Source organism: Strix uralensis, chromosome 5 (genome assembly GCF_047716275.1).
Source record: "Strix uralensis isolate ZFMK-TIS-50842 chromosome 5, bStrUra1, whole genome shotgun sequence".
Classification (NCBI taxonomy): domain Eukaryota; kingdom Metazoa; phylum Chordata; class Aves; order Strigiformes; family Strigidae; genus Strix; species Strix uralensis.
The window spans coordinates 89,249,449-89,266,231 of record NC_133976.1 but is presented as its reverse complement, the minus strand read 5'-3'; the positions used below and the strand labels follow the sequence as shown (position 1 = coordinate 89,266,231).

Genomic DNA, 16,783 nt, shown 5'->3' with positions numbered 1-16,783 from the left:
TTCCTGGGGCACGGGGCGGCCACGGCCCCTTCAGCCGTGTCTGGCCCACGGGGGGCAGGAGGGGGGGCAGGACGGTGCCTCGCCTCGCTTCCCACCCGGGATGATCCTCTCCATGGCCAGCGATGGGTGGGAGCAGGGGCCTGTATTCCCTGAATCTGTCCGGGGCTTTGAACGCATGATTTACTGTGCTGACACTGCGTTTGCCTCCTGTTTGCCCCTGCAAGTATTTTCTGTCGGTGAGGTTTTGCTCCTGGAAAACTCTCTCTGGGCCTAAAGACAATTTGCCAAACAGCTGAGTATTTTCATGTTGGTGAAGAAAGGTACCTGGCATGTAAGGCGTGGAACTCAATCCCAAGGCAGGAACGGATGGAGGGTTTAGAAAAAGCCTAACCTCTGTATATTTTTATAAAGCCTCCCACTTCTGTAATAGCCAAGCACCTTGCAGACTTTAGTTTGTTTATTTTCAGGGCATTCCTGCGAGCTAAAAGTGGTCCCGTTCTGTCGATGGTGAGCCGAATGTAAAGACAGGCTGATCAAGCTCCACAGACTGGGATTTGGTTCTGTGTGACTGGTAGCTTAATGCAGGATAACCCAGGAACTAGAATCATTTAGGTTGGAAAAGACCTTTAAGATGATCAAGTCCAACTGCAAACCTCACACTGCCAAGTCCACCACTACACCATGTCCCTACGTCTACACGTCCTTGAAATACCTCCAGGGATGGTGACCCAACCACTTCCCTGGGCAGCTGTTCCAGTGCTTGACAACCCTTTTCATGAAGAAATTTTTGCTAGTATCCAACCTGAACCTCCCCTGGTGCAACTTGTGGCTGTTTCTTCTTGTCCTATCACTTGTTACTTGGAAGAGACCGACACCCACCTTGCTACGACCTCCTTTCTGTAGAGAGCAGCAAGGTCTCCCCTCAGCCTCCTCACTAGACCCTGAGTTACCACCCCGGCAGTTGGAAGGTGAGAAGTCACATACCTGTGAGCCAGGTGCTGTGCTTCCTACGAGGAAGGGCTCCTAGGAGATGAAGAGGTAACCAGAGAAGTGTGATTTCTTGTCCCGGATACAGGGATATGTTTTGTTTCTTACCCAGCTGCCCTGGTCTGAGCAGCCTGACTCAGAACAAGGTTTCCACTTCATCACTACTATTAGCATCTCTTCTTCACACACCTTCCTCAGCTCCCTCATCACAGCTTTTGGAGGCTGGGATATATTTCTGGTCCCAATGGCAGATGTACAAAGTTTCACCTTTTTTTTTTTTTTTTTTTTTAGCCTGGGACACCTGTTTATCCAGACCCTGGTTTTCCAGGGTGTGTGATGACGAGCTAGGAGGCGAGCTCTTGGCCGTGGACACAGAAAGCCTTAGAGTCATCTGCCTAGAATAGTTAAGGCTCTTTTTGTCTGTGGAAGAAGGGCAGGAAACCTTCTGCAAAGCCCCCTTCTTCCTTCCCTTTTCCCAGAATTTTATTTTCTTCCCTCGGGTAAGCCACATCCCTTTATATTTTCGCAAGCTGTGTATTTTTAAAGCTGTTTTCAATAGGCATGTGCTTTACAGCATTCCGAAAGGAAAAGTGGAAAATATATCATCATGAAGACGTGCTAATTTTTGAAATGTTAGTCAAGCATCAGTAATGGAAGAGGATGAATAATAGCTTTATGGGCATTTTCTTTTGTCTTTGCCATACATGATGTAAAGTGGAGTTCAGAGAATATGTTTGAAAGAATTCTTTCTGTCTTTTGATGCGGTGAGGGAGTGTAAAGCTTTCTTCAACAAAGTAACATCTCAAAGGGAACTCTGGTTGATGTGTATGTATTTATAAACACTAAGGCTGCAATTATCATAAACCTTATTAAATCACAGCAGCCTATTTGTTATTCTCCAAATAAGGATAGGGCCAGAAGACGTCAGTCAAAAAATGATAAAAAAATTCCAACCTAAAACTAACCCTTCAGTTTTATGACCTAGAATTAGAGCATAGTCAGCAAGACATAATTTACCACTATGATACAATTGCTGTGAAATACAGTTTTTTAATCAATGGGATAGCAAGATACGGCTAAATTGTGTTCTGACTGGCAGTGTTACAGTCCCACTGCTCCGTGATGAGCTTGTTTTAAAAAATATAAATGCCCATCTGATAAGAAATCCTGAATATGGAAAGTCTTACTTAAAGGCAAGTCAACACACCAGAGGACAGAAGAAAATCATGTGTAAGAAAAGAAGCAGTATTCTTGTTCTGATGGGATACTTCCAATTAGGGAAACAAAGCAGCATAGAGGATGTGTCCAACTTGGGAGCGGGCTCTGTCATTGTGCCAGGATCTGTCCTTGCCCAGCTGGTCACAGGCTACGGGCCAAACGTGACGGGAGCCAGTGTGAACCATCTATCCACACCTAGGTACCCAGACAGGTGCTCTTCGAGGTGTTGTGGGAGTCCAGTGTGCTAATCCACACCTGGAGATCTTGGTATCCAGGTCTTATAAGAGTTACTTTTCACCTCGTTAGGGGAGCACTGTGGATATTTTACTGTATGCTGCCTACTGAAAGTGGTAAGGACTGCACTGATTTGCCACCCAAGTTAAGTAACACTGGTTGTATGGAAAGAGGGTTTTACTGTGCACACAAAGAAGAAAATGAATGGTGTTTGTGTCTCCAAGTTCCGTGCTAGTAGAGATCAATCTCCGTATTTTAATTAGATAACCAGTACATGGAAGTAGCACTGAAGACATTCTCCTCCTCTCTTGGCAGGCAACCTTGGTTTTATGGCTGGGGCTTTAATCTTCCACGAGGCCAAGCACTATTAGAGAAATGGAACCTTATTCCAGATGGGATAGATATTCTTATAACACATGGACCACCTCTCGGTAAGAAAATACTAGTGCTCTTAGCTGTGTATTTCAGATGATTACAGTAACTGATGGCTGTCCTTAGACAACGAGTGCAATCCTGACTTACAGAGGTCAAAAGTAACATCTGTACTGATTTCAGCAGCACCAGGACTTCAGCTCAGGTTTATGTTTCATGGTTACCTGTGCTCCATGGTAGGGAATTAAATAACGGCTTAAAAAATAACACCTTAACACATAAAGCCTTAATGAGCTTTATAAATAAGCAAGGTCTAGTTTTCCTGTGCATCTGTCCATTCTGCCGCTGGTGAAATTAGTTGATTTAAAGCATGCAGCCTGCTTGAAGAGAAATGCAGGATTGGGATCTTACCTTTTTAGCCCTTTCTCCCTTACGTGCAGTAGCATTCCTCCACCAACAAGTGCCCAGGGTCTGTATTTTTCCTCATCACGCTGACTTGGTGCATCCTCTGCCTCACAAACCCAGATGCTGCCATTGTTTGCCTGTTGTTTGGACAGCGTGGGTGAATTGCCTAGCTGTAATGCAATCTGGCAACACTAACAGACCAACAAGAAATAGTTTTGTGTTTTACAAATATTAATAAAGGTGATAAAAAAGCCAGGAGAGATTTCTTGTATTCCTAGATAATAGTGAAATTACCTGTGTTAGGGTAATAATATAATCACAGAAACTTGTCCAGATTCAGTAAAGGCTTGAGGCTTTTAACATGTTTTTCAATGTATTTAACATATAGCAAGCTATATTTAATGCAACTATGTGTTTAGCTCTCACTAATTTAATAAATGGACACAAATGTGAAGCACGTACTTAAGTGTTCAGCTGAGTCTCACTGTGGGGGAGCGCTTTGTGTGAAATGAAGGCGTTGGTTTCTTTAAACCTTTAGATTCCCCAATTTCCTGAAGCTAAAACCCTCTTGTCTTCCACCCTTTCTTCCTCTCTTTCAGACCTTGGAGGAGAAAGTATCTAAAGGGTTTGTGTTTTGTTGTTTTCTTTAGAAAGACCTGTTTGCATTCCGCTGCTCACTAATCCTGGGGGAAAGGGCTGCTTTGTGAGCGCGGTTTCTCACAGTGAGGACGTGTATTTTGATACTTCACCTAAGTGGAGTCTCATGCCATGCCACAGACTGGTTTTAATATGAACCTGCATCGTAAAAGTGGATGGCAGAAATTAATTGTTTAGACCTTGAGATATCGGCTCCAAACGGTTCGTACAGGGGGTCATCCCTGCTAGGATCCAAGGCATGGCACTGGGTCTTTGATACAGCTTTATTTATAAGTCTCATTGAAAACTTTTTCAGAAGGTTTTTCAGCAATTTTATAGCCATTTTTTAAGACCAGCTGTAAAGAAATCCAGCCTCAGCTATCCAAAGAATATCCCTGTATCTAGCACTTGAAATCCAGTGTTGTAAAGTGGAGAAAGGGGCTCGCACCACCCAGCTCCAGCCACCTTGCTAATGTAGCCACCAGGCTTCTCCAGGCAGCCTCTGGGATCAGCAGAGGGAGGAGAACCCCTAGAGAGCACTGCAGAGCGGGCACGCAACAGACGTGCTTCAATAATAAATTTCATAGTAAATTTAATAATTGAAAAGTAATTTAATAATTGTAGTAATTCTGCAGAAGAGCCGCCCATCTCCACTGACTGTGATGGGATAACGTGAATTCTCCCTGTCTCCATGTCTCAGTGTTGGTTCTCTTTTTTTTTAATTCTCAAGCTTCAACCGTCCTCCGATGATTTTCTCTTTTAAAAGTTCCCGTTTCTTTGTCTTTTTCTTATTGGTGCGTTAATAGGTGGCTGGGGCACAGGACTCTCTGCCTGAGGGCATCAGCTGTTGGTCTCCCTGACACCCATGGCAACAAATCTGTGATGCTTCAAAAGAAATGAGCACTCTGCTTAACTTACAGAACCTCCTTATTGTGTAGCTCTGTCCGCAGACATTTTGGGAGACAGGATCCTCCTTGACCCTCCCAGCCAATTATTTTAACCAGAAGGCTGATTACTGTTGTTCTGATCTTGGACAGCATCACTAGAGCTGTTCCTAATGATCATAAATAGCAATCAGTGCTCTTGCAAATTCCTCTTTTTTCTCCAGCATGGCTGCCTAAATTCTGTCCATCATCCATTTGCTGTGCTGCTTTCTCGTTCCCTCACTTCAAAAGAGCACGCATCCTCCTAAAATAATTAATACTACATTGTTAGATAGATTTAAAATTGCCTGCATGATTTAGATGCAGAAGTACCCTTAAGAGTTAATGCACTTTGGTTTTCTAAGTCAAGTTAGGCACGTAACGAAAATCTGAGTAATTTTGCTTGTCTGTTTTAGAGTAGTGCTTTGGGATGGAGCCAGGGCAGGGATACACAGGAGGTTCACACAGGATAAGAAAACAAAGGTTAAAAAAGCTGTTACTGACCATTTCATTAGTGACCTGTTTATTATTAATAAAGATACACATCTATGTCATAGCTTATGAAATACAATATTCAGTATTATGGGATCGGTGCTAATGCTCATTTCTATATCAGCATATTTTTGTTACTTTTATGTATAGCATAACTTTTTAAGTCTTTTCCCTGATCCCTAAAGATCTTCATTTATGATTCTTTTATTTCTCTTCAAAAAGTTCACTTTTCTTTGTTTGTTTTTAATTTAATTTCACCTTTAAGTCTTCATTTGTAGCTGTCTGCTTGATTGTCTGTGACAAAGATTTATACTTCCCTGACAGCTGCAGAAACCTGTTTCAAGTAACCAAACATTAAAAAACCCCTAAGATGAACTCTAATTGTTAGCTAGGTGTAATCAATTATTCTTAGTTTGTGTAGTCAGGTGTACATAATAAGCTGCAAACATATGGGAAAGCTTCAGAAGGGTGATAATGCATGTAAACAAAAACATGTTCAACATAAATAATGCTTAATTTAATGGAGAAGTTAATTTTATGGATTTTTGTTTGTGAAGTTTTTGAAGTGGAAATACTTTCGGCTTTATGTTCACCACAGACATTTTGACAATTAACTCTTTCAAATCACTGAAGTAACAAAACCTGTGGTTATAACGCGTTTGCTCTGGATTCCAGAGGAGTTGCTGGCCTCACTTTGGTATCTTAAATACTTATTTCCTACAGCAAATTTTGACCTGCATTGCATACCAAGAGTGACTGATAAAATCAGTTACCAGAACGGAGCCCTGCTCTGCTCGCTCTGTAATGCAGTGAGGCTTTCTCTTTGTACATCCCCCAGCAGGATCCAAGCAGCGTCTTCTGAGGCATCTGAATGAATTAGGAGCCTGTGGCCGTTATCAGAACTTCCTCTTTTTGACACTTAGGGTGCTGCATTCCCAACGCATTTCTGAAAATTGGACTTAGCTCTGTGAGAAACTGTGATACAAGGGCAAATTTTTACCTTTTTCATAAAACCCCACAGTATAGTGAGCCCAGTTTTCAGGCACTGGCATCTAAAGAGGTGTATTTCTCAATGTGTGAACCTACCCTGAAGCTCTAGCAAATCTGAGAGCTTTTCCAAGAGCTTGAATACCATCGTTCTGGTCTTTTAAGCCAATTGGTTGGCTGCTGTTTAGCCATGCTTGAGCGGACATCAAAAGTAAACATATGAAAACTAGGTCCAGCCTCTGTACCTCTCTGCCTGACTACTGTTCTCTAAAGGCACAATATATTCACGCTGTTGCAGCAGTCTAAGAGATACAAAGCTATGACAGGCCCACAGGGAAAGTACCAGAGCAAAGAAAGAAGAGCAGAATGGTTATATCTTTTAGGTTTTCAAATTCGAGCCTGATGAAAACAAGATCAGTTACTGCAAACCCTCTAATACAACAGCATCCTTATACTGCTACTTCGAAAGAAACATGAGACTTCATTTGGCAGTAAGCATCCCCCTGCAGTATGTTTTTAGACACATATAAGCAAATTGGTGTACATTTTTGTCTGTATTGCTAAAAAATGCATTTTTATACAAACCGTGCAAATAAATATAGCACTAAAAAACATCTACTGCAGAAGGGCTGAGCTGCTCTTCCTATCTGAGGGCTTGCTGTGTCATGAAGTGCTTAGATCAGCTTTACTTGAGGATGTTGGGTTTAGGCGTGCCGTGGGTTCCTCACCTGAGTTCCGCCACTGTAGGATTCAATGTGGTAGCAGTACAGTTTTATTATTAGCAACACAAATTCCATTACGTCAGTTAAAGTATTCAATTAAAAAAATTAGATCCCAGGAGTAGATTTAAATAGCTAAATGTTGATTTAGATTCTTTAGAGACTCACTTTGGACATACTGCTCTTTACACCTCCCTCTCTTAAAGGAAGAAGAATGGATAAAGCATTGCATTTCCCCATTAACAGCAGTGAAAAAATGCTTTATTTGCAGTGATTTTCTTTTCTTGAAAAACTAGCAAGAGTTATCATAGTGCTTTTTCTTCAGATGAGCTTTTACAGTTTTCCTCAAGTATTTTTCCTTCCTTCCTCTTCTACTTACCAAGGCAAACACTGTTTTTTCCACGTCAGTCCTTCGGTGACTGCTTATGAAAAGCCATGAGACGTGAAATCTCGGAAGCGCTGTATAGCAGTACAGCTTTGCAGATAACCTGTCTTCTTTCAAAGCTTTCCTTTCTTTTCCAAAGGTTTTCTAGACTGGGTTCCTAAGAAAATGCAACGGGTAGGATGTGTTGAGCTGCTGAACACAGTCCAGAGACGAATACAGCCAAGGCTTCACGTTTTTGGACATATCCATGAAGGTCAGAACACGTTTCCTTCTATCTATATTTAGAAACCACAAACACAGAAGTTGTCTGGTTTAAGTTAGCTTTTTCAAACTTGAACTGAACTGAAGCACTTCTGGAATTCAGATACTTACGTAACTGCGTATATAGGGATGGAATTGGCTGATACATTTCAATATTTGTACTTCAGCTTCTCTTTCAGTTTCTACATCTACAAAACAGGGTGATGCCTCCTTCACAGAGAGGATTACTGTGAATTTTAAAATAAGAACACGAGTCCAGTAGTTACAGAAAGTGGCTAAATATTAGGATTGGTGAATGGTATTTTCCTCTGCTGAATCTCTGTGACTTAAGATAATTCATGTAAGCTCTCTGTGTCTCTGTTTCTGCATTTGTAAAATGGGTCAGAGTGCTTTGGGGGGTGCTTCTAAGGCTTAATCTTCAAGATTGTACAATAAAGCTTGTCTCTCCCCATCAGTGCATATATGAAGTTGAAATCAAGAGGGATGTCACCACTGACTTGTGTAGAAGTTCAAGATACTTATTCATCTATTTATTTGCTTTGGTAGGGGAAACATTCTGCACCCAGACAGAACAAAGTGGTTCCCTTGCCTATTTGATTTTTAACTGGAAAAAGATGAGTTCACGTAAGTCAGTAAATGGTGACGAACGTGCTCCACTGAGTTCATCTCCAGGCATAGGGAAGGGTAGAAGCTGTCTGCCATGGAGAGGTCTGTGCTGTTCACATTTCATGGCAGCAAGGCTTCAAGCTGCAGCCCCACCAAAAGAAACCTCTGGGCTGTGCAGAAGTGTGCCCGTTGGAACGTGAGCCTGTGTTACCAGCTTCTTGGCAATGTTCACTTACTGGCAGGGAAAGGTGCTCCACAACTGCCAGTTTTCTGCTTCTGGGACTGCTCCAGCCTCTGAGGTAGGATCTCTGTGGGTCTCACCACTGTCGAAATGAACAAGTGGAAAAACCGGCGTAGCTGGCATTCGTGTTTTTGTGAAGATCCATTACCCTTCCCAAGAAATCCCACTCTCTGACTTGTTGCTGGGGGCTTTCACCATGCTAAGTGAGGAGTGGCACTGCTGAGAGGTGTGCTGGTGTAAAATTGATGGGGAAGACATTCAGATTATTTTACAGCTCAGAGATTAAGCCCATTCTCCTCCTGTGTCTCATCTTTGGTGACCTATTAATGCCTAGTTAATGTCCAAAGTGCAGTTAGATCACAGAGTAAACAAACAACGCGTAGGCAGTATTTTTTCGTAACCCTTTGCTGTTAGAGCAGTCTTTGAGATTCCGTATGAGGGAGCTGGTGAATACAGTTCAAACTCATTGTCTTTTCAGAAATCGTAAGTCAAGTGGGTTGCAGGGATATAAGCAGTTAGCAAGCCATGAAGCTTCAGGCAGGTAAACAAAATCACATCTGCTAAGACCAAGCCCAACTTTGGCTCCCAAGGGAAAAGAGCGGCACCTCCACCGAATGGTAAATCTTGTGAATTAATATAGCTGGCACAGTAGGCATCAGAACACAGAAACGAGGTACTCTTTTTGTTAACTATCATGATTTAGAGAAAACAAATGGGGAACTGCCTAGCCTGTTTTGCAGTGGGAGGCTGAATCTCTGCAGAGGAGAATTCCCATTGCAGACAGTCTGTGCAAACGAAGCTGCTCTTTGTAGAGAGAATGCATGATGTGAACAGATGAGTTCTTCCCCTGACTGAGCCTGGCTACATCTGCAGCAGTCATTTACTGAACATCCAGGAGGAAGAGATGCTTAGAAGAGATGTTTCTTCCCTATTCCCCCTCTGCACTGCTGTCGCTGCCAAAAAATCCCTCCACACGTGGGCTTGCTGTGATCGACCCCTGGGGCGACAGGCAGCGTGGCAGGGACTCCGGCTGCAATCCTGGTTTGCCCGTTACAGCCAGTACTTGGCTGAGGTCACGGCCAAGGAAACTGTTGGCAGCAGGGTAGGAGTGAAAACTGTAGCATTAGGAATCTTCCAGCAAAAAGAGTGTATCAGCAAGCTGCTTCTGTTCCCTCCAAAGGTGTAGCCGAGGAGACGGGAAGTCCCAGCAGCAATGCTGACTGTCCTCCGTGCAGTTTGTGTTTTACACAGAACAATTGTTCTGTGGCAAACAGCAACTGATTGAAAGAAATGTCTGTGACAGGAACCTGACAAGAGTTTTCTACCCTCCCTAGTCCCTAATTATAATGTGGTTTTTCCATGGGGAGTCCAGGAGGCCTTGCATTATTCAGGGTATTTTAAGGAACAAAAAAGAAAGGAATTTGGCTACCGTTTCTTTGTTTTAAATTATGCAACTATCAATGCTTCTGTAAGACACGAAATTTCACTCAGCAAAACTGTAGGATCCGAGGTACCTAGGGTTTGAATAGCTGGAACTGAGTGTAGGTAGCAAGGAATATGCTTCACTATTAACTTCATTAATGGTGAGACTGAATCTTAGTACAAATGCTTTCTACCAGGTGATTTCCCCCAAATCATGTATTTCTGATTGTATATGCATTTCTTCATATTGATCATGATATTCCAATGCAAGTTTCCAACATTAAACTTTTAGTTTTAGTGTAATGAAGCTTATGTTTTTTCCTAGTCATTCATGAAAAGATTTTTGACAATGTGGTGTGTCTACTTTTTCATAACGCCAGGGCAGTTAAAGTGCTGCTACAGCATCTCACTGTATCTCTGCAGCAGTAGGGCTGGGAGCTTGAGTTTCTGCACATTTACCTCTGGAATTGTTTGGCTGTGGTGTCTGGTCAGACACGAGACGTGGTTAAAGCTTTTTCGCCACTGGTGAGACATACAGAAGGGTGTTTTCTCCCGTGGAAATGTTATGGTGTCTTAGGGTGTGAACTCACCTTGTCTGTCAGAGAATGCATTAATAAACCCATTTTTTTCTCTGCCTGGGCAGGCATTTTAGTGTCTTTCCATCAAATTGGGTGGAAATTGGTCAAGTTCAAACACAGAGGAAGAAGAGGTTCCTACTAGAGAGGTCCTGCCCAGGGGCACATGCACACACACTCCCCTTGGCCAAGCAATGTTTTTTCTTCATTGGTTGCTTAAAAGATGTACAATAAAGGACAGAAGAAGAGGTGGAAAGATGAAAATTGCCCAAAGTTTGCTGCGCTGATGACTGCAAACCTAAATGATAAGAAATATTTTTTTTTCAATGCTGCGATTGTCTAAGCTCCATCTTCTCATCCTTTCTGAAATAGAGAAGGTTTTAAGAAAAAAGCTTTGCAGAGAAAAATAGCTGTCTTTATAAGGAGGTTTGGCGAGTTCGCTGCCGGAGATTATAGCCACTGGCTGGTGAGGGTCTGTTTTGCTGTTCTTACACAAATCAAAAGATGGCAAAAGGTTCTGCTGTAGGACGAAGATGGTATTATTAATTCGGGAGACCTTTATGTTTTGCATGAAGAGGATTTTTAAATTCCTTCTGAGTAATAAACGTGGCTCTCACCGTTGTGTGATAAAGGTGAATAATTAAAAAAAAGATCATAGTGAATAATGAGAGTAATGAGAATTTTTCTTTCTTTGTAGGTTATGGTGTCATGGCTGATGGAACTACTACCTATGTGAATGCATCTGTGTGCACTGTGAATTACCAGCCACTTAATCCACCTATAGTTATTGACTTGCCTACTCCAAGGAACACATGATTATAATGAGGATTTAAAGTTGTACCCAACACATTAGCAACTTTATATTGCTGGCTGAGAATCCCAGTAGGGAACCATTCAACAAAAACGCAAAAACCTTCTTCTTTTTTCCCTGCTAGCTCTTCACAGATAAATTTTGAGTGACACAAGTGGATGAGGAACAAAGACATTTTGGTGCCAGAAACAGATTAAAGACTTTAACATTTCACCATTAAAATATTTGTGAACGCAGAAAGTGAATGCATTCCACATATATATATATACATATACATATATATCTCTCTCAAGTAGGGACTTTTGTATATACCGTACATTATATTGGACTTATTAAAAGAACAATGTCTTTCAAAGGAGTGTTTCTTTAAGAAAGTTTGCAGTTTAAACTTAAGTGTTTAGACTAGGATTTCCTCATTTCAGATGTTTCCCAGTGAGCTCTTGGTAAAAGAAAAATGATGGTAAAGATGTTTTCCCTTAATTAACATGGCAAATACAAGAGATGGCGCATGAATGGCCGGTCACAGGAGGAAAGCTATTACTTCAAGTCCTCCAGGTCTAAGTCTTTGCATCTATTCAAAACCAATGCAATAGAGGCCCTAAGTCACTGTACGGAAATGAAGTTTTACTACATCTGGCATTACAGATGGTAAGGGAAATGGTGCATATTGCCGGCGTGCTGTAAACAGCTCAACATTCAAGAAGGGAGACTGTGTTAAGTGCAGTATAAACTCAGGAATTTGTAACCTGGCCTCGCCTGTGAAAAAAAGGATGATGTTTCCCTTAAAAAAAAAAAAAAAGAAGAAAAAACATAGCTGTGTTTTCATATGGTAAGGCGATATGTGATTATATGTAAAAAGCAAAAAAACCACCACAAACCCCACACCTAATGTTCAGTAGTGGTGTGTTAAATAAAACCCACTGGGACTGTTTGTTTAAAACCTGTTAATGGGACATGCAGCCAATGATGAGATTACTGGTGTGACTTTGGCCCCAGCCAGAAGTGATTAAATGTCTTTGTGACCAATTTGTCCGTGGGGAGCGTTACGGCTGTCAAGGGGAAGGGCTCACCCCGAGGTGGAGTTTGGGCACTCACTTCTGGGTAGCTCCATTGTAGCGTCAGTGGGGCGAGTGACGCGCACCCCAGTGGGTACGGAGCAGGGGTCACCTCACAGCCCCGCCTGGTGCGTGCCCGCTCCCGGACACTGCTGAGAGAGGCCCCGGACAGCCGAGCTGAAATCCGTCTGTCGTGTTGCATGTGACGCCAGGCAGAGCAGGGCCCGTGTCGGGGGCGGGCTGGGGCGGCCGCTGCCACGGCGCTGCCCCTGCGGCTTCCCGGCAGCTCAGCAGAGCGGCCGACGTGCGGGGACCTCGGTCCCAGCCTCGGCACGAGCTTGAGAATTGATCACAAACCCACCGCCAAAAAAAAAGGTGCTTCAAATGTGCCCTACAAGAAGTGGGTTTCTGCCTTGAACTAGCAAACATCTCCGTGCTCAAAGAGGAGCCTTTTTGCCTTGATGGAGATAATTTAACTGCTGTATTCCGAACATTGACTGAACTGGCGGCTGACGGCATCTAGACGTTAATCTTGCCCGCACTCATCAGGCAGACGATGGCACGACGAGCGCAGGGTTTGCGGCTCCGTGCGTAGCCCACCTCCGCGCACACGCACTGGATAATTGTGTATGTTACTTTTTGCCTGATCTATGGATGTAAATGTGAGTTTCCTGTAGCAGCTGCGTGTACACTATGTGCATACACAATTTAAAATTCCTGTGTCGCAAAACCACGCTGTGTCAGCCTCGGCTCTACGCAAGGTGGGCACAAATGTTGCATTTCGCTGGCGTCCCAGGGGCAGCAGCTCTTCCAGCTGCTGCTGGGAGCAGGGACACGCGAGCCCAGTGGCACCTGGGCTGTGGACCCAGCCGAAGCCACCAGACTGTCAGAAAACACGACAGGTCACAGGTCTGTCATTTCTTGTAAGCTGTTGGGTGACTTGGGGTCTAAACTAATGTGCTGCCTTTTCCTGAAATGAAACCCAAACCAACTGGTGACGCCTGCAACTGGTTTTTGGGTGAATAGTTCACAAGCGCATGAGCAATCTGCCATGAATTCAGAGGGGGCCACTTTTGTCAAAACTATTGGTGTAGAAATTGCAGGATCAGCTCCTAAATCAGCAAGGACTGAAATTCATAGTTGAATATGAACTCCCGCCATCATCGGGAAGATGAGCAATAGCGTGTAGTTAGAATAAAAGTGTCTTAGCTCGTCACAATTCAAGCGGTTTACAACAAATGTGGCAGGAAATTGGCTGTATGTTAAGGTCTGAAATGTTTACATTCGCTCACGGCACTTGAGAGACTAAAATGTTAAAGTGGGGGGAAGAGGTCCTTTTATTAGCCTCAACAAAATTTCTATGTCAACCATAAACTATTCTCTTAAAAATAATTTTTCCTAAGGTATCTTCAAAATACTGTGTATTTTTATGTGGAAAGGATACAAAAGCAGCTGTTACTTCAAAATATCATTTAAAGTACTTGAGGTATGAAAGCTTAAAGATTATTTAATCATTTTGGCATAACTTGATTGTTGTTGTAATTTTTGGTCAAAGCATGTTAGACAAATAAAGTCTTAAAAAAAAAAACCAACCACCAACCCCCAAAATAAGGCTCTTTTCTCCACCTCATGCGTTCAGCTCCCCGTGGGAAAGGCTCCTGCAGGTGTGGGAGCCAGCCGGCGGGACGCGGGTGGTGCGGCGGAGGGGGCGGGTCGGCGGGGGCTCGGCTGGCAGAGGGGCTGCGTCCGACGGCTTCGGGCCGCCCCGTCTCCTGTCGAAGGCGGCAGATGGGAGTTGGGGCTGCAGGGACGGGGGGACGGCAACGGCTGCCTGGAAGGGGTGAGTTCTGGTGGGGGAAGGCACCAGATGCGAGGCGGGGAGAGGCGAGCGAGGGAGTGCTGCAGCGGCGCGGGGAGGCAGCGGAAGCCCGATGCCGTCCTCGGGGTCAGGGGAAGGATGGCTCGTGCTCTGAGATGAGTGGAAGGGTCAGGGATGTTCTCTCAAGCCATTTCCCACCCACCTCACCCTGCTGACCTTCACTGACACTTACCCAGGAGCTTCGCTCCCGACGGCGTGCTGATGTGTGGCGCTAATATGTGTGTTCCCATCACCAGGCAGAATTGTTACCGAGATTAATTTCAGTTCGTTTCGATGACGAATAGGGGAGATATCGCTGCATGTCAATGAAAAAAAAAAAAGAAGATTATTTTTACCTCCCTCAGTCGCGTACGGCTGAGGATGTGAAATGTTCCTTGGCTACAAGGCACGAGCAAGCTGGGACTCGGCACCCGCCGGAGCAGCTGCCTCTTCCCAGGCAGCCCCCCGCTGCCGCAGCCGCACCCCAGCCCCGGGTCTGGGCTTTCAGATGATGCTGTTTGGTAGCCCCTGAAGCCAGAGACTCCAAAACTACAACAGTCTTCAAGGAGGTTGCCACAGGGAGCGAGGCCGGCGGCAGCAGCACGCTGGCTGGCCCTGCCGGGTGCTCCACTGGCGGGGGTCTGCGGGGAGGGAAGGTGAAAACCTGTCTGTGGGCGACGGATGGGGCGGAGCGGGTGGGCAGGTGCTCTGGCCTTGCGGCAGGAGGGAGCCAGAGGGGAGAAGGAGTAGTTCATCTCCTCCAGTCGCTGATTGCTGCCAGTAGCCGATGTAAATGCTTCAGAGGAGAGAGGAACAAGACATTCCTTAGAAGGCAATTTTTGGAATAATCTGCCCATGGGGATCTTTGCCCCCCTCCCATTTATTCTTGTTTGTATGAGAATTTCTCCCTTAAAAACCCGTATTATTGCTCACTGCTAATGTAATTCACATATAGTGAATATAACTGCAAATGTTCTTTTCTTCCAGGTACGTTCCCGTCCCTTTCTTGCAAGTCTCTCTGCATCTGTGATTTTAGCGATATTTTGGAACAGTGAGCTCCCCGGGTGATTATGCACAGTGCATTAGAACAACAGTATTTCGCTTATCCTTGTACGTGTGCTGCCGTTCGGGTTTATTGACTGTCCCTTTGTTCTCTTTTGATGTGAAAAGTGTAAATAGGAGTACTTATATGTACCTTCTTTGTGCCATTTGTTATTTTGTATACTGCCATTATGTTGCTTTTTACTCACTTCGTCTAGAAATTAAAATCATTTCAATTCTAGCTAGACTCTATTTCTAACCCTCTTACCTTCCCGTCTCGGAAACAGTCCCCTCCTCTCCTCTTGATGTGTCCTTTGGGGGTTAGTGAGAAGCAGCGATGCCAGAGAGGACCCTCCTCTTCCTTCCTATCCGAGCATTTGGACACAGTTCCCTACTACTTTCTCTCCTGATCTTTATCCAGTGCTGTTCTTCATTTGTGTAGGATATTTTTGGGTAATAATATATATTTGCAACCCCCCGTGGAGGACTGTGGTGAGCTGCCCATGGCCCCAGCTAGGTTTTGTCTTTGAGCAGTGACAGCTGAGCTGGTCTTCCCTGGTTTTCACAACCATCATCCCCTTCCTACCAGGCTGTGTCCATGGGGGGATCCTTTTCCCCTGCTCTGGCCCGTTCCCCTGGGTTGGTGGTGCCCTTGGCGAGCCTCGTCACCCCCGTTGGGCTTTGCTGTCGGGGGCACCTCGTCTGCTGTGTGGGGTGAGCAGCCCCGGGGCTGGGGTTGCTGCTGGGTGGGGCACGGAGCCGTGTGATGTTTGCCCAGTCCTCATCCTGCTTTGGTGGTTATTGTTTCTTGGCTAGTGCCTAACCCATGACCCTTCTTTGCCTCCCGTGTAAAGCTCTTTCACAAAGGCCTTTATCAAAACCTTTGCAAGTGTCCACACCAATTATATCAGAGATACCTCTTCTTGCCAGGACTTTGATGTACCAAAAGCTTTCAAATAGATTAAAGGAACAGGTTTTTCTTTTCCACAAACCGGTTGGCTTTGTTCCCCCCCTCCGGCCCAGTGAAGTGTATTCCCTCTCAGAGCACAGTGGGCTAAAACTGAGCAGAGTAATTAACCTCACTCCCTGCCACTGGGCCAGCGCTCAACACGCCCTCGCACTCGTGCTGTTTACTCCAATTCGGTGCGATCCGGGCCCGAGGAGTGGGCAAATCCCTCCCCTCCTCTGGAGAAGAAGCCGTTCGCTTGCTCAGAGCAAACCCCTGGTTTTGCCCAGGGAGCAGCGCGGCACGGCGAGCCCCAGGAGAGGGGGGGACAGCGTAGGAAACAACGACCCACAGGGGTTGGCCGTTTCGCTTACTCTCATTACATTTTTCCTCTAATGCTTTCTGCTTTCTGAACGGGATGAGCAGCCTGGGGAGGGCCAGATGGGGAAATGCTGGATGTTATAAACATGATGCTATGGCTCATGGTAGTGTTAAACTGCAAAATCAGGGTAAGGAAAATGCTCTGTCCCACCAGCTGAGCTACCCAATACCCAGGACAGAGAGTATCTCCAGGGAGAGCCAGAGGTGACACTGAGGCACCCTCCCACC

At 44.8% G+C, this 16,783-nt stretch overlaps 1 protein-coding gene across 3 annotated transcripts in view; it reads left to right on the top strand.

Annotated features, from left to right (window-relative positions):
* Window positions 1-13,921, top strand: part of MPPED1 (metallophosphoesterase domain containing 1) — a 64,894-nt gene extending 50,973 nt beyond the window's left edge. For all 3 annotated transcript variants that reach the window (XM_074872167.1, XM_074872165.1, XM_074872166.1), the window contains exons 5-7: window positions 2,755-2,870; window positions 7,498-7,611; window positions 11,161-13,921. In XM_074872167.1, the coding sequence (XP_074728268.1) occupies window positions 2,755-2,870; window positions 7,498-7,611; window positions 11,161-11,279 (349 nt within the window). In that variant the 3' untranslated portion in view covers window positions 11,280-13,921. The remainder of the gene's footprint in view (window positions 1-2,754; window positions 2,871-7,497; window positions 7,612-11,160) is intronic.
* Window positions 13,922-16,783: the final 2,862 nt, after the last annotated feature.